Source organism: Takifugu flavidus, chromosome 8, assembly GCF_003711565.1.
Source record: "Takifugu flavidus isolate HTHZ2018 chromosome 8, ASM371156v2, whole genome shotgun sequence".
In the NCBI taxonomy this organism is placed as follows: domain Eukaryota; kingdom Metazoa; phylum Chordata; class Actinopteri; order Tetraodontiformes; family Tetraodontidae; genus Takifugu; species Takifugu flavidus.
In genome coordinates, this window is record NC_079527.1 from 15474075 (window position 1) to 15494666 (window position 20592).

At 53.0% G+C, this 20592-nt stretch overlaps 2 protein-coding genes across 3 annotated transcripts; both read right to left on the bottom strand.

The window, feature by feature from the left end:
- Positions 1 to 658: 658 nt before the first annotated feature.
- LOC130530331 (uncharacterized) lies at positions 659 to 8962 on the bottom strand. 2 transcript variants are annotated; one of them, XM_057041399.1, is made up of 6 exons: positions 8626 to 8962; positions 4983 to 5206; positions 4609 to 4795; positions 4440 to 4535; positions 2891 to 3392; positions 659 to 2794 (listed from the first exon to the last, which is right to left on the bottom strand). In XM_057041399.1, the coding sequence occupies exons 1-6, from the start codon at positions 8650 to 8652 to the stop codon at positions 1869 to 1871; spliced, it is 1962 nt and encodes a 653-aa protein (XP_056897379.1). In that variant the 5' UTR covers positions 8653 to 8962; the 3' UTR covers positions 659 to 1868. The 2 variants fall into 2 exon arrangements, with proteins under 2 accessions (XP_056897379.1, XP_056897378.1); XM_057041398.1 differs by having other exon boundaries at positions 4983 to 5209; positions 8626 to 8961.
- Positions 8963 to 10009: 1047 nt separating this feature from the next.
- LOC130530167 (peptidase inhibitor 16-like) lies at positions 10010 to 20163 on the bottom strand. Its single transcript, XM_057041115.1, is given in 7 exon segments — positions 10010 to 11391; positions 11573 to 11664; positions 13478 to 13499; positions 13502 to 13586; positions 13803 to 13870; positions 14191 to 14341; positions 19484 to 20163. Coding segments are annotated over 7 exon segments (1179 nt in total). The 5' UTR covers positions 19736 to 20163; the 3' UTR covers positions 10010 to 10882.
- Between the last annotated feature and the right edge of the window lie 429 nt (positions 20164 to 20592).

Below are 20592 nucleotides of genomic sequence, written 5' to 3' on the forward strand. Positions count from 1 at the left end.
ACATGGCTCCCTCTAGCGGCCGGAACACGCGGAACTGGCGTGTTGTTGTGAGGACACGCAGCTGTTCCAGCGGTGACCAGCAGGGTGCGCCCTGTTCCAGGGACTGGTGAAGTCAGGATCGTTTGTGTTCCTGGGCTGGTTGTCTGTCACCATGGCGATGATCTCGCCGTCTGAGGATTCTCCTCTTCAGATTGAGCAGATCTGACCAACAACAGTGGTCGTTAGTGTTTCAGGCTCCCCCAGATGTGCCACCACTGATGTGGCTGAGCTGATGTTGTCGCCACATCTGCTGGTTCCCCACAGCCATGTCCAAGTGCCCCCCCCCACCGGCCCGTCCCTGGATTTTGTTCTTCACTCTCTGGTCCAAAGCCCCCACCACTGGCAGAGCGTCACGTTTCCATGACGACTGACAGAGAAAGCAATATTTTGTTTTATTCAATTGAAGATGACGTGCGTCGCCATGGAGACAAACACGCTGCTGCTTCCCTCCTCTCATAGATTCTGTGAGGTCTCTTCCAACGTAGCTCCAAAGTTAGCTGGTTTAAACATTTATTTTTGGAACAGGAGCTCCAGGATCCGGCTGAACCGCTCGGAACCGTCGTCTCCAGCTGCACAGGACCAGGATCCGGCTGACGCGGGGGAAATGACGACTCAGACGGGTGTTCAGAGCTTTACTGAGGCAGGTTCATGTGCAGAACGTACAACACAGAGAGAAATACAAACACACGTGCTGACCCGTCAGCCGCTCGGTGCACAGCTGACATCATCGAGAAACCTGAGCAGCACCGGACGGACGGACGGACGGACGCCCAGCTCGCCTCTGCCAGACCTCCTGCTGTTGCACCCCTCCCCTCTGGTTGCTAAGTTGCTAAGTTGCAGGTTGTGACAGGTGTTCTGCGCTGTAGGAGTTAGCATGCTAGGCTAGGCTAATAACGAAGCGTGGATTCACTGAGTGCACAGTAACATCTACAGCGTCACAGGACCGAGGGCAGGTGACGGAAACACCGTGGTTCTAAAAGGCTTTTACATCTTACACTCAGCTTTGCTCTAGATTGTCCACAAACTACAAAAGTGACACGTTTTCTTTGGCTAAACAACTACGCTAGTATCAAACTATTATCTGCAGCCTGTCTGAACACACAGTTTAGAAAAAAGTCCAAAATTCCTGAAAATGTTCCCACCGCTAATAAAATTGCATTGAAGTGTTTCATTGTATCACGATTATTATTATTATTATTATAATTCCTGTTATTATTGATCACAACACCTGAATCCACACAGGTGAGGTCTCAGTAGTAAAATATACGCTTCGTTCGATATGTGAAATCAGCACTTCTGAAGGTGTTCGGAGCTTCTTTGGGAGCCTCGTTCCACTTTTCCCTCACGGATCAGACAGGATCTGACCCGATGCCACGATGTTGATCATTGATTACAAGTTCTAAAGGAACAATATCACCATAAAACATCGTTTCCACGTCAAGTCTGTCAAAGATCAAAGAGATAAAAGACAGAATTAAAAAAAATGCATTGCAGGAAATTTACAGACTGTTTCAAGGTGAAGGTGCAGATGGACACTTCCTGTCGGGCCTGAGTCCTGGAGGGTCTGGAGGAGGCCTCAGCTCATGGTTCTGATCCACCCAGAGCGTCCTGGTTAAGTCAGCGGGTTCTCCTCATTGGTCGGAACATGTGGGAATGTTTCTGAGAGGTGGGTGGATCCACCTGATGGATCAACCAGTAATCAACAGCTTTGTTGCCTTAAATCCAGAGTTTTGGACATTCACACATGTCTCCTGTGGACGGATGCAGCTCCGGGACCTGGATCTGTCTGGTCCCGGTTCCGCGGGCCCGAGCTGGGAGGTGTTTCCGGATCAGACGGTGGTGACCGACAGCAGGGGACTGGGACACAGCTGACTGTCGCTGTCCACCCGCGTCCCGTGAGTCAGCAGCTCCTCCACCGTGGTCCAGTCATCCAGCAGCTTGCTGTTCCTCAGCCGGTTCTGCTTCATGTGGCTCAGCTCCAGGACCGTCTGAGACGACACCAAGGCCGGAACCAGCTGCTCCTCCGCCCCTCCCCTCCTCTCCCTGTGTTGCCGTGACAACGCCAGGTGGCGCCTCCTCTCGGTCCGGCTCCAGTGCCGGCCCGCCCACCGGCCGTCCTCCCCCTCCGCCTCGCCTTCGCCCCCACCCTCGCCCCGCACCTCCTCGTCCGTGGTCACCTCGCTACGTTCCCGGGCCAACCGGTAGGCCCGGGCTCTGAGCAGCTGGTTCCGGACCGACTTCTGATTGGACAGTCTGGAGCGTGGAGACGGCGGGGAGGGGGGGCGCTGCGGGGCCCCCAGCGTGCTGTAGAGCGGAACAGGCGGAGCCTTTGTGTTGCCAGTACGATTCCCAAGGGTCTGAAAGCCTCTCCAGTCCACCGCCCGGCTGGACCCAGAACCGGGACGCTTGGAGAACACGTTCTCTTCTGTGCTCTGGTTTGAGACCTGGTAGTTCCTCATTGCATTCTGGTGGTTGTTGATGTTGGTTCTGTCTATACTGGGGTGGTTGGCAGGGTGGCAGTTGCTGGGGTAACTGGCCCTGCTCCTGGACCCGGGACCCATCTGCTTGTCCTGGTGTTTATTCCTCAGGTTGTTTGGATCGGTGGTGTTGGGGTGGCTGGCCCTGCGCCGACGTTGTCCTTCGCTTAGGTCTGTTATCGTTCGACTCCTCCCTGGAGCCTCGAAGGTCCTGCCCCCCCCCTGCTGCTGCTGCTCCAGCCACAGCGCCCTCCGCTGGCAGGGCTCGGTACGACAGCCTGCAGACGACAGCAAACAACATTCTGTTGGTTGGACTGACACAGTTTTGGATGCATGTAAGAGATTAATCTGGCTTCAGAATCTAAAAGGGGTACCAGCTGAGGGGGAGGGGGGTGAGCAGTGGCGTGGTAAGGTGGGACTCCGCTCCGCCCGGTGGAAGTGCACAGTCGTGGTGGTGCTGTTACCCACGGTGCAGTGGGAGGACCGCGGCACCCCCGATTGAGTCACAGACGCTGACTCTGGAATGGACTCCAAATCCCAGCGTCCTCTCTGCTCTCGGGGGGAGTGGCCCGGGCGGAAGTGCGTCGGTCTGTGGGCGTGGCTCCCGTGAATCTTGTGCAGCCGTCTGTGCTCCCCGGTGCTGACGCTGTGGAAGCCGGAGTCGCTGGGCTCCGAAGAGATCAAGGACTCGGAGGAGGAGGAGCCGCGGGAGGAAGGGGTGTGTCCAGGCAGCGAGGACATGGCGTCCGTCTCCGCCTCCGAAAAGGGCAGCCTGTGGTGCGGACTGTCGGGACCGCAGCCCAGCCCGCTGTCCAGCTCACTGAGAGGGAGGTATCCAAGGAGACGCTCCGACTGCCACAGGGGGCGGCAGGTGGACTGGGCCGAGTGGGAGGAAGAAAGAAGGAAAGAGTTTTGGTCGTAGTCCATCAAAGACACCGTCAGAACAAAGCTGCTACTTCAAAGATGCTACAAAGCTGGTGTGAGTTTGCTCTGGTTGCTAGTTTAACATCTAAAGTGATGTTTATTAAAACTGGGATTATTTTATGGCATCAGTCACCCTGGATGGCTACAGCAAAGGTGATGATGTCAGAGCTGAAGGAAGAGCTCCGCCTCACTATGATGTCAGAGCTAAAGAGCTCCGCCTCACTATGATGTCAGAGCTGAAGGAAGAGCTCCGCCTCACTATGATGTCAGAGCTGAAGGAAGAGCTCCGCCTCACTATGATGTCAGAGCTGAAGAGCTCCGCCTCACTATGATGTCAGAGCTGAAAAGCTCCGCCTCACTATGATGTCAGAGCTGAAAAGCTCCGCGTCACTATGATGTCAGAGCTAAAGAGCTCCGCCTCACTATGTCAGAGCTAAAGAGCTCCGCCTCACTATGATGTCAGAGCTAAGGTGTTCCGCCTCACTATGATGTCAGAGCTGAAGAGCTCCGCCTCACTATGATGTCAGAGCTGAAAAGCTCCGCGTCACTATGATGTCAGAGCTAAAGAGCTCCGCCTCACTATGATGTCAGAGCTGAAAAGCTCCGCGTCACTATGATGTCAGAGCTAAAGAGCTCCGCCTCACTATGATGTCAGAGCTAAAGAGCTCTGCCTCACTATGATGTCAGAGCTAAGGTGCTCCACCTCACTATGATGTCAGAGCTGAAGAGCTCCACCTCACTATGATGTCAGAGCTAAAGAGCTCCGCCTCACTATGATGTCAGAGCTGAAGAGCTCCGCCTCACTATGATGTCAGAGCTAAGGAGCTCCGCCTCACTATGATGTCATCAGCGAGCGTTATCTTTGTCAGTATTACTGCAGATTTCTGCATGTGTCCAACATTGTTTCCATTCTTTGTGAAACGTGTTGGCCAACGCAGAACTTTACTGTCGGGTCCAGTCGGGTTCCGGAACAAAAGACAACCCATCGGGCTTCATCACCTGTCTGGACAGATCATCCGGCTCCGCCTCCTCTGAGTTGTAGCAGCCAATCAGGCAGCTCTCTGAGTTTGGCTGGTAGGGCAACATTTCCTGACCCTGAAATTTAGGGAACATTCAGAACTTTGAGTCCAACGGGGCGAAAGTGAAACGGGACGGGACCAGAGGTCACCTGGAATTCCAGCCTGTCCAGGTGATCCAGGCTGTAGGAGACGCTGGGTAGGTAGTTGTTATTGGTGTGCTGTTCATTGGCTGGTCGAGGCAGGTAGGCACTGGGCAGGTAGACATCAGCTGGTCCCATCATGTGGTTGCTGGCTGGATACAAGTCAGGTGACATGGTCACCTGACCATAGTAAGGCCTGCGGGAGGAGACACGTCATGAAGGACTTAATGTTTGGCATCTTCATAAACTATCAGATTTAGTTCTTATTGCGTGATTCCAGAACAGGCATGAGGCTGCGCTACAGCCGCTCACGCCCGTTATGCTAGTTTATGGACTTCCTGTTTATTAGCAAGGCATTCCCTGCCATGACCTTCAGTACCCACGCTGCTCTGTAGCCGTCCCCCCGGCCTTTCTCCCCCTCCATCAGGCCCATGGCTCTCAGGGCCTCCCAGTGGCCTCCTGCTGGAACACCTGTGCAATGAGGCCGGCGCCGGCGGTGGCCACGCCCCTTCCTCCCATCCACCTGCACGCTGATGGGCTGGCCATATTCGTCCACAAAGTGCAGCTCCTCCGTGCAGCGATGGTGAGAAGGTTCCCGAGTTTTGACCTGCTGAGGTGGAAGAGGACAGGTTAGAGCTGGCGGGAGCGCGTCGTGATCAGGTGACCGAGCGTCGCCCGTCGTGATCGGGTGACCGAGCGTCGCCCGTCGTGATCGGGTGACCGAGCGTCGACCGCCGTGATCGGGTGACCGAGCGTCGCCCGTCGTGATCGGGTGACCGAGCGTCGCCCGTCGTGATCGGGTGACCGAGCGTCGCCCGCCGTGATCAGGTCGTGATCAGGTGACCAAGTCGTCGCCCGTCGTGATCAGGTGACCGAGCGTCGCCCGTCGTGATCAGGTGACCGAGCGTCGCCGTCGTGATCAGGTGACCAAGTCGTCGCCCGCCGTGATCGGGTGACCAAGTCGTCGCCCGTCGTGATCGGGTGACCGAGCGTCGCCCGCCGTGATCGGGTGACCAAGTCGTCGCCCGCCGTGATCGGGTGACCGAGCGTCGCCCGCCGTGATCGGGTGACCGAGCGTCGACCATCGTGATCAGGTGACCGAGCGTCGCCCGTCGTGATCAGGTCGTGATCAGGTGACCGAGCGTCGCCCGTCGTGATCGGTGACCGAGTGTCGCCCGCCGTGATCGGGTGACCGAGTGTCGCCCGCCGTGATCGGTGACCGAGCGTCGACCGTCGTGATCAGGTGACCGAGCGTCGCCCGCCGTGATCAGGTGACCGAGCGTCGCCCGTCGTGATCAGGTGACCGAGCGTCGCCCGCCGTGATCAGGTGACCGAGTGTCGCCCGTCGTGATCAGGTCGTGATCAGGTGACCAAGTCGTCGCCCGCCGTGATCAGGTGACCAAGTCGTCGCCCGTCGTGATCGGGTGACCGAGCGTCGCCCGCCGTGATCAGGTGACCGAGCGTCGCCCGCCGTGATCAGGTGACCAAGCGTCACCCGTCGTGATCAGGTGACCAAGCGTCGCCCTGCAGCTCTGAGAGCGTCGGCGCCCAAACGGTGGATCGGTAGGAGCTCGGCCCCCTGGGGTCGGCCTGACCGGCCTGCTGAGTGTGTTGCATAACGGAGCCCATGAATCAGCCTCTCATACAGGGGTGAATAATGGAAGCGTCTCCGCTGGTGAACGGCGCCGTGTTTCCCCTGCGGACACGGCGAGTCCTCCCCTGTGATTGGCTCCTCTCCCTCTTATATACATGTGAGAGTGTGAGCTGAGCAGCACAGCGGTGCCGGAACGCAGCTACGGAGCGGCACGTTTGCTCCTGAAATGTGAGTGTGGCGCCGTTCTGCCGACCCGGCAGCGCTCGCGCCGGGGGGGGCGTTTCTACCAGAACAGCCCAGAATAAACGGCGGCGCTTCGTGTTCCGGAAGTTGAGACGCTGTGATGTCAGAGGCGGCGCTGTGACGCAACATGTAGGTCAGGAATCTGCAGCCTCGCTGGACCCTTCTGGACCAGAACAAGAGTGTAAAGAGGCCCAGTGCAGAGCCTGGGGCCCACACACACACACACACACACACACACACACACACACACACACACACACACACACACACACACACCACCACTTGTGTGAGTGTGAAAGAGAGAGAGTGATGTGTGCCTGGGAGAAGTGTGTTGTGCTTCACTGCACATTGACAGTGATGCAGACTGACTCTCTCTCCTCTTCCTCACATCTCTCTCTCCTCTTCCTCACATCTCTCTACCACACCACCATCCTCCCTCTCTCCTCTTCCTCACATCTCTCTCTCCTCTCCTCACATCTCTCTCTCTCATCCTCTTCTCCTCACATCTCTCTCTCCTCTCTCTCTCCTCTTCCTCACATCTCTCTCCTCTTCCTCACTCATCTCTCTCTCCTCTTCCTCACATCTCTCTCTACCACACCATCATCTCTCTCTCCTCTCCTCTCACCATCTGTCTCTCTTGGTCATTTATTAACTCGACATCTTTACGTGATGTTGACAGAAACTTTCTGCTCTACGAAACGTTCCTGAAACGCACCAGATCCTCTTAAATCACGACTTCCTCTGAATCCTGTGAGATCTTTCCAGAAACTCTTGTATAGTTGAACTGTGGAGGTTCCTGTTGGGCTGGAACCAAATTCAAGACAAAGGACATCAAAATGACCCGACAGCAACACAACCTGTGTGTGTGTGTGTGTGGTGTGTGTGTGTGTGTGTGTGTGTGTGTGTGGTGTGTGTGTGAGTGTGTGAGTGTGTGACATCTGCAGCTCCCTTCAGGAATGCTGAGTTGAGGATCTCACTTTGGGTTCAACAGGATTCAGAGCAACAGTTCTTGTTTCTGCAGGTTGTAGCTGCACTTTTAGGCCACGCCCACTCATGAGTCAGCAACGTTGTGGGCGTGGCCCCAGCGTTGGTCATTTACTAATCATCATCATCATCATCATCATCATCATCATCAATCACGTTTGATCTCCAGATAAAAAGAAAATACAAAAATAAAGCAATGAAAACAACTTTGGTTGGATGTTTCAGGTTGTGGTGCGATGACGCCGGGGAGAATTCTTGGAATTGTTCTGGAATTCCGGACTTGCGGCTGTAATTCTGCCACTTTTCCTGGGAGGATTCTGGAATCTAAGCCAGTCTCGCTGCAGTGACGTGTGATGTGCACAATTCCGTGATTAAGTGTGTCGCACAACAGCAGCCATCAACTCTCGTTAAGATCTTTTCCAACTCAACCATCCAGGAGAAAAAGCCTCTGTGAGCGGCGTTCCTGGCTGATCCGGCTCCCGCTTTGGATTTTAGCCGGAGAAGAACAAGATGGAAGAAAACGTTCCTTCTCTCTAGATGTTTGAGCAAGAACGTCCCAACGTTTCCACATAAATCAACACAAGACTAAAGCTAACGGGCTAGTATTAGCATAGACCCGTGGTGCTGCCCTCTAGTGGCAGTGTTCAGGAACAGGACCTGCAACACACTTTAAATTATGCAAATAAAAGGAATTTTGTTTTGTTTTGTTGAGAAATCTTCAACCTTCTCACTCGATCTTCTTCACCACTGACATGTTCGGAATAGCTTTACATCCTTTAGGAGGATAATTAGCATTTTCACTGTGGTGACACCATGCACCATACCTGGTAACCATGGCGACAGGCTGCATGAGCCCCACAAATAAAGAGAGAGAGAGAGAGAACGAGTGGACGCATGCACGTCTGCAGCCGCGTCTCCTGCTGCCAGAACGAACCACGGCGAATAACCAGAGGTTTCACGCATCACCTGCGACGCTGCATCAGTGGTCACGAGGTCACGAGACGGTGGCGCCATGACAACACGGTCAGAGACACAGCGGGGGGACGGATCCAGAAAACCCTCTCACACAACAGCCTTTCACATCCTGTGTGTGTGTGTGTGTGTGTGCGTGTGTGTGTGTGTGTGTGTGTGTGTGTGTGTGTGTGTGTGTGTGTGTTTACAAACGAGGTCATCACACACCCACCACCATCTTGCAGGTCACTCACCTTCGTCCGAGTGAGACGGCAGCCCATCCTGACTCCTCCTCCAAGCAGAAATGGAGGGATGGTTGTTGTTCGGAGGAGAAAAGGAGGTTGGAGAGAGCGAGAGAAGGGAGAGAGCTCGGTCGCCCACCGGCTCACATCTCCAACCTCTGATGACTGACAGAATCTGCAGATGATCAGCTGAGCGCCTGCAGTGTGGACAGAACTCCAGCTCCCATGATGCCCTGCGGTAAACAGCGGTTGGTGGGCAGCGGGTCCATGGTGGCAAAGCTCGGAATGTCCTCAGAAATGAGGAAGAACGGAGGGAGAGAGAGAGAGAGCGGCAGCGGGGCGAGCGAGGGAGAGAGAGAGAGGGAGAGAGAGAGCGGGAGAGAGAGAGAGAGCGGCAGCGGGGCGAGCGAGGAGAGAGAGAGAGAGAGAGGGAGAGAGAGAGGGAGAAGAGAGAGAGCGGCAGCGGGGCGAGCGAGGGAGAGAGAGAGAGGGAGAGAGAGAGAGAGAGCGGCAGCGGGGCGAGCGAGGGAGAGAGAGAGCGGGAGAGAGAGAGAGGGAGAGAGAGGGAGAGAGAGAGAGAGAGCGGCAGCGGGGCGAGCGAGGGAGAGAGAGAGAGAGAGAGCGGCAGCGGGGCGAGCGAGGGAGAGAGAGAGCGGCAGCGGGGCGAGCGAGGGAGAGAGAGAGAGAGGGAGAGAGAGAGAGATAGAGAGAGAGAGAGAGAGAGCGGCAGCGGGGCGAGCGAGGGAGAGAGAGAGAGATGCTGGAGAGATGACAGGATATTTTCTTCTTGTCATCCTTCCCTCTCTCCCTCCCTCCTCTCTCCTTCTCTCTCTCTCTCTCTACCCCTCTAAATCCATCCATTTCTTCACTGACTGACTCACTCATCAGAGGATAAATGAACTGGTTATACTGGGACAGAGGGGATCAGGGACTGGTTATACTGGGACAGAGGGGATCAGGACTGGTTATACTGGGACAGAGGGGATCATGAACTGGTTATACTGGGACAGAGGGACTGGTTATACTGGGACAGAGGGACTGGTTATACTGGGACAGAGGGGATCAGGGACTGGTTATACTGGGACAGAGGGGATCAGGGACTGGTTTAGGTTAGTTTTTTAATAAAAGGTCACTCTTACTCACGTACGTAAGTGTTTAGATTTTGAACAACAGGGATCAAATGTGGAGTTTAAACGTGACATTTAGGGACATTGGTATTTGTTTAAAGTTTAAAGCTAAGATATAAAACGTTTTTACTGAGCTTTTGTTAGTTTGATCACCTGAGAAAGAAAAACCTCTAAATGATTAAAACACCTCAAATTTCTGGAACAGTCAGAAAATTCCAGCTCACTTAGCAAGACGACGTTTACAAGAACCTAAAGAATAAAACCCAAAGTGGTGGTAAAAAAGAAATGATGTTTATTCTTAGTTAATTATATGTACAGACATCCACACAATCATAAACCAATAGAACAATTCCAGTTAACTTGTGCAGCAGAGCCAAAAAAGACAGAATTAATCAACAAATCCTGTTGGAGTTCCAGTTTGAGAGCTTAGCAACCATCAATAAATGTAAATATGGCTGAAACATGACAGGGAAAAGTATTTTAACCCCAAACTCTGCATCACAAGAGCTTTTTTAAGGTGGGAATGTTGCTCGGAAACATTCCAGATGTGAACTAAAGCTCTTACACAGCAACAGCGCCCCCTTCTGGACACGAAACACAGGCAGTCCAAAAAGGCCCCTTTAAACCTTTTAAACCACCTCAAAAGTGTTGTTTATGTTTGGGGGTTTCTGATCAGTGTAATAAGCATAAAATATCCCAAAAATATTACTGATAATAATGTCAACGTAAAAGTCAACTTGTCTTCCTAAACATTCCCTTGTCCTTTTTCCAAGGGGAAACACACACACACACATACACACACACACACACACACACACACACACGCATACACACACACACACACACGCACACACACACACACACACACACACGCACTACCGCCTCCATAACTAATATCTGCTGAGTCAGCAAAGTTCTGTCCATGCAGGGAACATTTATTCCGGATCTGCGTGACTCTCGGTGAACTTCAGCTTTAACTTTGAATCAGATGATTTTTTTCCTGAATCCGTCGCTAATGAAATCTTTAGAAGTTCAATACTTTGGTCAGACAGTGTAATGTTGGAGGGTCAGGTTAGTCTGGCTGTGCAGGGAGAAGCGAGAGGCTGTCATCTTCATCCTCTTCATCCTCTTCATCCTCTTCATCAGAAGTTCAGGATGAAGAAAGCCATCAGGCAGACTAACAGCAGAGGAGGGAACCATCTCCAACCACAACTCTGAAGGTTCTTCTGAGGGAATTTATTCACCTTTATCTCACGTTGTGCTGTCATTTCAGTGGCATCCCTGTTCTTCCCTCTGCCCTCCTCTTCCTCCATGTTTTTCTCTGGATCTCTGATATCCTGCGGCGTTACGATCCCAGATGTGGGCGTGTCCGATGGGGGCGTGTCAGACTGAGGCGTGTCTGGTGGGGGCGTGTCCGGTGGGGGCGTGTCAGAGGGAGGCGTGTCTGGTGGGGGCGTGTCTGGTGGTTGGGTGTGAGTGTGGGTGAAGTCGGTGGCGGCAGGTTGAACGTAAGGGGGCACTAATGATGTAGGAGGAAGGGCGTTCTCCTCCTCCTCCGCATCCTCGGCAGGGAGGGGTGAGGGTTGAGGAGTAGCTGGGGGAGGAAAAACCGTCCCTTCGTCAAGATCCTCCTCATCCACCGTGTCAGCAACTAGAGGAGCGCAAACACTTGAAGTTTCCTGATTTCATCTCAAACTTTGATGCATCAGCACAGATGTTTGACTTCCATCAAAGGAACCAGAACATGAAGCCTGGTTAGACGGCGTTAGCAAAGCCTTGACTAGCAGCTGTCTCGTTATGTGGAGGGAGAGAGAGGACAAGCAGCAGCTTACCACAAAGGTTGTTTTCACATTTTTGGAGGTTCTCTGGGCAGCGGGAGCACCAGTCCCCTTCAACATACGGCCTCTCATCTTCATAGTTGCCCCTGCAACATCGAAAAGTTGCCGTCAACAACAGCAGATGAAACTGCAGGTTCATTCACAACACGATATATTGGAAAATGATGAAAAACTCTCCAAATGCTGATGCCGATCCTGTCCACAAGGGGGCAGTATGACCGCAGCACAGCTGTTGTCTGCTGCAGTATTAGTACACAGGTAATATTTGAATGAGTACTCCTAAAGTAGTCCGGTGGATTTATGTTTGTATGAGCTCAGAGGTGCGACATTAGTGCCAGAGCATTCACTGGAGTACTGTCGTAGTACTGTCGTAGTACTGTTGTAGTACTGTTGTGGTACTGTTGTGGTACTGTTGTTGTACTGTTGTAGTACTGGCATAGTACTGTTGTTGTACTGTTGTAGTAGTGTTGTGGTACTGTCGAAGCACTGTTGTGGTACTGTCGTAGTACTGTTGTGGCACTGTTGTAGTACTGGCATAGTACTGTCGTAGTACTGTTGTGGTACTGTTGTGGTACTGTTGTAGTACTGGCATAGTACTGTTGTGGTATTGTTGTGGTACTGTTGTAGTACTGTAGTGGTACTGTTGTAGTACTGCTGTGGTACTGTTTTGGTACTGTTTTACTGTTGTGGTACTGCTGTTGTGTACTGTTGTTTGTACTTTGTGCTGTGGTACTGTTGTGGTACTGTCGTAGTACAGTTATAGTACTGTTGTGGTACTGTTGTGGTACTGTTGTGGTACTGTTGTGGTACTGTTATAGTACTGTTGTTGTACTGCTGTGGTAATGTTGTGGTACTGTTATAGTACTGTTGTGGTACTGCTGTGGTAATGTTGTGGTACTGTTATAGTACTGTTGTGGTACTGTTGTGGTACTGTTATAGTACTGTTGTGTACTGCTGTGGTACTGTTATAGTACTGTATAGTACTGTTGTGGCACTGTTGTAGTACTGGCATAGTACTGTCGTAGTACTGTTGTGGTACTGTTGTGGTACTGTTATAGTACTTTATAGTACTGTTGTGGTACTGTTATAGTACTGGCATAGTACTGTGTCTAGTACTGTTGTGGTACTGTTGTGGTACTGTTGTAGTACTGTTGTAGTACTGTTGTGGTACTGCTGTGGTACTGTTGTGGTACTGTTGTGGTACTGTTGTGGTACTGTTGAAGTACTGCTGTGGTACTGTTGGGTGTGGTACTGGTGGTGGTACTGTTGTGGTAGGTTTGCGTGGTACTGCTGTGGTACTGTTTGGTACTGCGTTGTTACTTTTTTGGTACTTGTCGTCGACAGTTATAGTACTGTTGTGGTACTGCTGTGGTAACTGTTGTGGTACTGTTATAGTACTGTTGTGGTACTGTTGTGGTACTGTTATAGTACTGTTGTGGTACTGCTGGGTACTGTTGTGGTACTGTTATATTACTGTTGTGGTACTGTTGTGGTACTGTTATAGTACTGTTGTGGTACTGCTGTGGTACTGGTTGTGGTACTGTTATAGTACTGTTGTGGTACTGTTGTGGTACTGTTATAGTACTGTTGTGGTACTGCTGTGGTACTGTTGTGGTACTGTTGTGGTACTGTTGTAGTACTGTTGTGGTACTGTTATAGTACTGTTGTGGTACTGTTGTGGTACTGTTGTAGTACTGTTGTAGTACTGTTGTGGTACTGTTGTGGTACTGTTATAGTACTGTTGTGGTACTGTTATAGTACTGCTGTGGTACTGTTGTGGTGCTGTTGTGTACTGTTGTGGTACTGTTATAGTACTGTTTGGTACTGTTGTAGTACTGTTGTGGTACTGTTATAGTACTGTTGTGGTACTGTTTATACTGTTGTTGGGGTTTTTATGACGCTGGGTAATAGTTGCAAACAAGAAGGAGGCCCGTTCCCACTCCAGTCCAACCATAATGTTGCAGAGATGGAAGGCACAACCGATCCGGTGTGTATCCGCCCACACCATCTGTAACACACACACGCACACACACACGCACGCACACGCACACACACACATGCACACGCACACACACTCTTTTTAAAATGGTACAGGTTTGCTGCATTACTGTGCTGACTCAGTTGAAATGAACCACTATGATTTGTGGTGTGTGTGTGTGTGTGTGTGTGTGTGTGTTGTGTGTGTGTGTGTGTGTGTGTGTGTGTGTGTGTGTGTGTGTGTCACCTGTGTGTAGTGCCCACACATCTTGTCCTCGTCACAGCTGTTGTTGTTGAAGACATAGTCCAGGTGTTCTGTAGAAACAGTGACATCACAATGATGACGTCACACATCGGTGATGACGTCACACACGAGGAGAGAGCAAACAGGAAGTGATGCTTCACGTTATTGATCAATCATCCTACGGTGGGAGTCACATGATCAACGCCCACGTGTCCGTGAGCCGTATCAGATCACCGAGCACCCGTGTTGTTGTGACCTCTGAGCTGTTTCCACCAGAACAACGGCGCCTTGTTCCTCGGGTCAGCGTGACAGGGTGAGTCAGAACATCAGGACACGCTGGGTTCTGTTTCCTGTCACATGTCCAGTCGGCAGCACCAGTCAGTCCACTCACCCAGGAACCATTTCTCCAGAGCTTCCCGGAGGTCCAGAGGCCCTTGGGTGACGTACAGGTTCTCCCCCGTGTCCTCCAGGTCTGGGTTGTGGTTCCAGATGCACTTGGACGCGTATTCCTCAGCAACCACCTTCAGGGTCGGGTCCCATTTCTGTAGAGAAGCAGCGGAGATGATGGGAAACGGACAGTTCTGCCGGGCCGGACCGGTTAGAACCATCACAACAGGGGACCTGCGAGGGATCCAGAATGGAGGACCCGGTCGGTCCTGCGGAGACTCGTTCAGAGTCGAGAAGTTTGGTTTATTGTTGTAGATTCACACGGTTCAGACTCTACTGCTAATACGTGATGAAATTATGGGATATTTGGGATATTTATCATCCCAGCAGGTTCTCCAGACCCGATCCCAGGATCAGACACTGGATCCATCTGGATCCACTCGGCTGCTGTTAGAAATCTCCCTTTTTAGTAATTGTTGTTTTCATAACTGTAAAGTTTTGACTGTAAATATGAAGGTTGTTATAAGAGCAACCTGTGTGTGTGTGTGTGTGTGTGTGTGGTGTGTGTGTGTGTGTGTGTGTGTGTGTGTGCAATGATGACACACAATACAAACAACAGTCAGGGGTCTCCACATTCCTCTGTGTGTCTGGGCTTTCACAACATCTGGTCTGCATTAGACACACACACGCACACGCACACACACACACACACGCACACACGAACCACACACACACACAGCTGGCTCAGATACCATGACCCTCCAGCAGGGGGCGTCTCCTGTTCATCCTCACCTGGAGGTTTGATCAAAGTTTAAAGTCTTTTAGGCTTTTCTGATTGATTCAGCTGGTCTGGGACCGGGACCAGGACTGGTTCAGAACCGGTTCAGTCGGGATGTTTGGGTCTCCGATGATGAAATAGCTCAGCACCAGTGTGATACTGGGCAGAACTCTGCTGGTCAGGCTGGTTCCGAAGGCTCAAACTGCTCACATGAGAATTCGCTGGTATTTCTCAGTCTGTCCTCCCAGTACAGCACACACCTCCCAGTTTACTCCCTCCCTCGCTCATAAATTTATTATGACACAATGGCCCCCTCCCTTGTGAAGTCATCACACACACACACACACACACCACACACACAACACACACACACCCACACACACACACAGCAGATGTCCAGATCAGGACAATTTTTTGGCTTGACACCTAAAATTAAAAAAAAACACACAAAAACTGCATCCAGATAAGAGACGCTAATAATCGGAACCAGAGTTTCTGTTAAAGTAGGAAAAATTTAAACTAAAATCTTTATGTCAGAGGCTCCTCCCCCTCAGTGACATCATCACCATTCACAAGATTTTTCTACTCATGTGTTTTGGTGTTTGACCCGATCACCAAAGCAACGACCTGCGAGTCTGAAGGCCCACACACACACACACACACATGCACACACACACATGCACACACACACACACACACACACACAGCACTCAACACACACACACACATGCACACACACATACCTACTTAAAAATCCCAAATTTCGTGTTTTCCCATCAGTCTTTCTCAGCTGTTGCTCAACTGAGGGCGACTCCCTCCTGTCTGCTTCCCCCCCTCCTCCCCCCCTCCTCCCCCCCTCCTCCCCCTCCGCCCCCCCTCCTCCTCCCCTCCCCCCCCTCTGAGACCCGTGTTTTTAATTGAAGGGAGGGAAACACCCGTCTGTTAATGGAACACAGACTCATCATTTCTGAATGTGGCCATGTGATGAAGGGTTGTTTCTCCTGATCAATACACAGAAGATCAGCGGCGGCCAACTAAACATTCCCACAGTTCCTGTGGGGAAGAGCGGCGGCGGAGCCAAGCGTGTCCCAGCGTGGATCCGCATCACATGTGTTTTGTTTGTGTCCACCTGAGCCCCAGAGGCCGACGTGTCCAGGCTTTGTGTGAAAGCCCAACGCCATGGAAACGCTACAGGAGAGGAAACCAAGATTTTTAGATTTTAATGGCAGCTGTCGTTTCCCTGAAGGGTTAAAGCATCTAAACCCAAACGGCTCATGTCTGGACCTGCCGGCGCTCCCACCTGAGGGAGGAGCTGAGGACACTGAGGAAACCCTTCCTGTCCCAGTTTAACCAGGCCTCCCTGTCCCAGTATAACCAGTCCAGTTAGCCTCCCTGTCCCAGTATACCAGTCCAGTTAGCCTCCCTGTCCCAGTATAACCCTTCCTGTCCCAGTATAACCAGTCCAGTTAGCCTCCCTGTCCCAGTATAACCAGTCCAGTTAGCCTCCCTGTCCCAGTATAACCCTTCCTGTCCCAGTATAACCAGTCCAGTTAGCCTCCCCGTCCCAGTATAACCCTTCCTGTCCCAGTATAACCAGTCCAGTTAGCCTCCCTGTCCCAGTATAACCCTTCCTGTCCCAGTATAACCAGTCCAGTTAGCCTCCCTGTCCCAGTATAACCAGTCCAGTTAGCCTCCCTGTCCCAGTATAACCCTTCCTGTCCCAGTATAACCAGTCCAGTTAGCCTCCCTGTCCCAGTATAACCCTTCCTGTCCCAGTATAACCAGTCCAGTTAGCCTCCCTGTCCCAGTATAACCAGTCCAGTTAGCCTCCCTGTCCCGTATAACCCTTCCTGTCCCAGTATAACCAGTCCAGTTAGCCTCCCTGTCCCATATAACCAGTCCAGTTAGCCTCCCTGTCCCAGTATAACCCTTCCTGTCCCGTATAACCAGTCCAGTTAGCCTCCCTGTCCCAGTATAACCCTTCCTGTCCCAGTATAACCATCCAGTTAGCCTCCCTGTCCCAGTATAACCCTCCCTGTCCCAGTATAACCAGTCCAGTTAGCCTCCCTGTCCCAGTATAACCCTCCCTGTCCCAGTATAACCCCTGTCCCAGTAAACCAGTCCAGTTAGCCTCCCTGTCCCAGTATAACCCTTCCTGTCCCAGTATAACCAGTCCAGTTAGCCTCCCTGTCCCAGTATAACCCTTCCTGTCCCATATAACCAGTCCAGTTAGCCTCCCTGTCCCAGTATAACCAGTCCAGTTAGCCCCCTGTCCCAGTATAACCCTTCCTGTCCCAGTATAACCAGTCCAGTTAGCCTCCCTGTCCCAGTATAACCAGTCCAGTTAGCCTCCCTGTCCCAGTATAACCCTTCCTGTCCCAGTATAACCAGTCCAGTTAGCCTCCCTGTCCCAGTATAACCATCCAGTTAGCCTCCCTGTCCCAGTATAACCCTTCCTGTCCCAGTATAACCAGTCCAGTTAGCCTCCCTGTCCCAGTATAACCCTTCCTGTCCCAGTATAACCAGTCCAGTTAGCCTCCCTGTCCCAGTATAACCCTCCCTGTCCCAGTATAACCAGTCCAGTTAGCCCCCTGTCCCAGTATAACCCTCCTGTCCCAGTATAACCCTCCCTGTCCCAGTATAACCAGTCCAGTTAGCCTCCCTGTCCCAGTATAACCCTCCCTGTCCCAGTATAACCCTCCCTGTCCCAGTATAACCAGTCCAGTTAGCCTCCCTGTCCCAGTATAACCCTCCCTGTCCCAGTATAACCAGTCCAGTTAGCCTCCCTGTCCCGTATAACCCTCCCTGTCCCAGTATAACCAGTCCAGTTAGCCTCCCTGTCCCAGTATAACCCTTCCTGTCCCAGTATAACCCCCCGTCCCAGTATAACCGTCCAGTTAGCCTCCCTGTCCCAGTATAACCCTCCCTGTCCCAGTATAACCCTCCCTGTCCCAGTATAACCAGTCCAGTTAGCCTCCCTGTCCCAGTATAACCCTCCCTGTCCCAGTATAACCGTCCAGTTAGCCTCCCTGTCCCAGTATAACCCTCCCTGTCCCAGTATAACCAGTCCAGTTAGCCTTCCTGTCCCAGTATAACCCCCCGTCCCAGTATAACCAGTCTCTGGAGCAGAAGTGTTTCCAGTCCTGTTATTGTGGTTTCAGTGGTTTATTCTTGTTGTTATTGTTTCGTACTCACAACAAAAGCTGGTTTGAGGATATTTTTTCAGGTTGCCATGGTAACGTAGCAACGAGCTAATTTAATTTGAGTGTTTTGTTACTTCTCTTGTCCTCAGCAGAGTCTTCATTCGCTAAAAGTAAAAAGAAATAAAACATCTGGAACGTGGGAGCAGGAATAAAGGCCAGAGGTTCTTCAACCGGATCCGACCAGAACCTTTAATTCAGATGTTCGGACTGACGCCACCGCTAACGCAGGCTGAACCTGCGGTGGGGAACACCTTAATCCCATAGTGCAAAGGCGTGGCTGACAGCTGGTAAGATCATCCTGGGTCACTAACGGATCTTTGGTGCCGAGAACCCACCAGAACCGCGGAGCCATGAATGTCCGCCAGCCTCCGGGGGGAGCCGGTGGACGCCATCGGGGAGGAAGCTGACGCCAGCAGCTGCCCCGTGACGTCACGGCGGAGGAATGTGTGACGTCAAGACGCTTCTGATGGCTTCAGTGTTGATGACCCAGCTGGCCCGGTCACGTGACCAGGCCCAGCTGGTCAGGTGCCCAGCCCAGCTGGGCCCGGTCATGTGACCAGGCCCAGCTGGGTCAGGTGACCCAGCGGGTCGCCCAGATTGAGGTCGACAGCGTGGCTGCAAATTCCGCTAAATTAGATCAGCAGAACTGTGCAGGTCTGTCCAGAACAACCAGCGTGTCAGCGGCTCCGACCCCCCCCGACCCCCCCCCGACCCCCCCCCCCCGACCTCCTCCGCCCCTCCCGACCTTCTCCGCCCCCCCCCGACTTCTCCGCCCCCCCCCCGACCTCCTCCGGCCCCTCTCCCGACCTCCTCCGTCCCCCCCCTCCTCTTCCGCCCCCCCCCCCCCCGACCTTCCTCCTTCCCCTCCCTCTACCCTTCTCCCCTCCCCCCCCCCCGACCTTCTCCGCCCCCCCCCTGACCTCTCTCCTCCCCCTCTCCTCCCGACCTCCTCTGCCCCCCCCCGACCTCCTCCGTCCCCCCCCTCCTGATCTCCTCTGGGCCCACCCCCCCCCCCCCCCCCCCCCGACCTCCTCCGGCCCCTCCCGACCTCCTCCGGTCCCCCCCCCACCCCGACCTCCTCCGCCCCCCCCTCCCGACCTCCTCCTCCCCCCCCCCCCCCCCCCCGCCTTCCTCCGTCCCCCCCCCCCCCCCCGACCTCCTCCGGTCCCAGACAGCAACAGTCAACAATGTTCTGGTTTGAAAACGGATCCGATCCAGATCAGCAGGAGCCTCCCCAACACTAAATCAGGTTGCTGAGCAACTGTAGTTGAAACTAAACTACCGAGAACAACTGGACAGATGTGGGGGGGTCTTACCAGGGGCATCATGGCGGAGGCGCTGGGGGACACCAGCCCCCTGTAGTGGTTGTGGAGCTCCACCAGCAGCTCCTCCTGCTCCTCGCTCAGGAAGCTCCAGGCTCCAGGAGCCAGCAGGGCCGTCAGCACCAGCCAGGCCCACAGACCGGCTCCCTTCGGCAGGTGCCGGGCCCCCCCCAGCCTGGGGGTCTGAGCAGTGGCCCCCCGCTGGGTGGGGGACCCCTGGACCTTCACGGGGCTCCGCTGAGGCATGATGGAGGAGTTAGTCCTGCGAGCTGATCCTGTCCAAGAGCAGCGCTGAGTGTGTGTGTGTGTGTGAGTGAGTATGAGAGGCGAGTGTGTGTGTTCCCTCCTCAGTGCCTCTCGCTCTCTGCTGTGCTGCTGTCGGGCTTTAAGACACAGCAAATCCTCCCCTACACACACACACACACACACACCACACACACACACACACACAGTTCAGATTTCTCTGACTGGTACGCCCCCCCTCCCCACGGTGGATCTCCTCTCCACTGTTTTATTTGGTTCCAGACTGACGGAGGTGATCCTGGTCAGGGTTCCGGGTCAGACAGGTGCTCCTGGTCACCTGGGCTGAGGACCCGATGGCTCCGCCTCCCCTCAGACCCCCCGGGGGGGGGCCCAGACGTCGGTGCAGTTGGTTTCTGGTTTGGGTAAAGGTCATCGTGACTTGTTGGATTCGTAGAAAACATCAATATTTTTTAAACAAACAGGAAGTCTTGTTCTTCTGGCCCCGCCCCTTCGCATCAGCTCAGCTCACCAAGTCTTCAAAGCAAAAAGTTCGTGAGATGTTTGGCTCCTCCCCTCAACTGACCAGCTACCTGTCCAGGTACGGGAGGCTGACGCCATCGCTACTATCAGATCAGTTCCAGTTATGATCCTCCTCTCCTCCCCTCCCCTCCCCTCTCCTGCATGTGTGTGTGTGTGTGTCTGCGTGTGTGTGTGTGTCTGCGTGCGTGCGTGTGTGCGTGTGTGAGTGTGTGTGTGTGTGTGTGTGTGTGTGTGTGTGTGTGTGTGTGTGTGTTTAACAGTCTCTGACGTTTGCATGTTTTCATTCTTTCAGCTGTGTGAATCACATCATAACACACCCA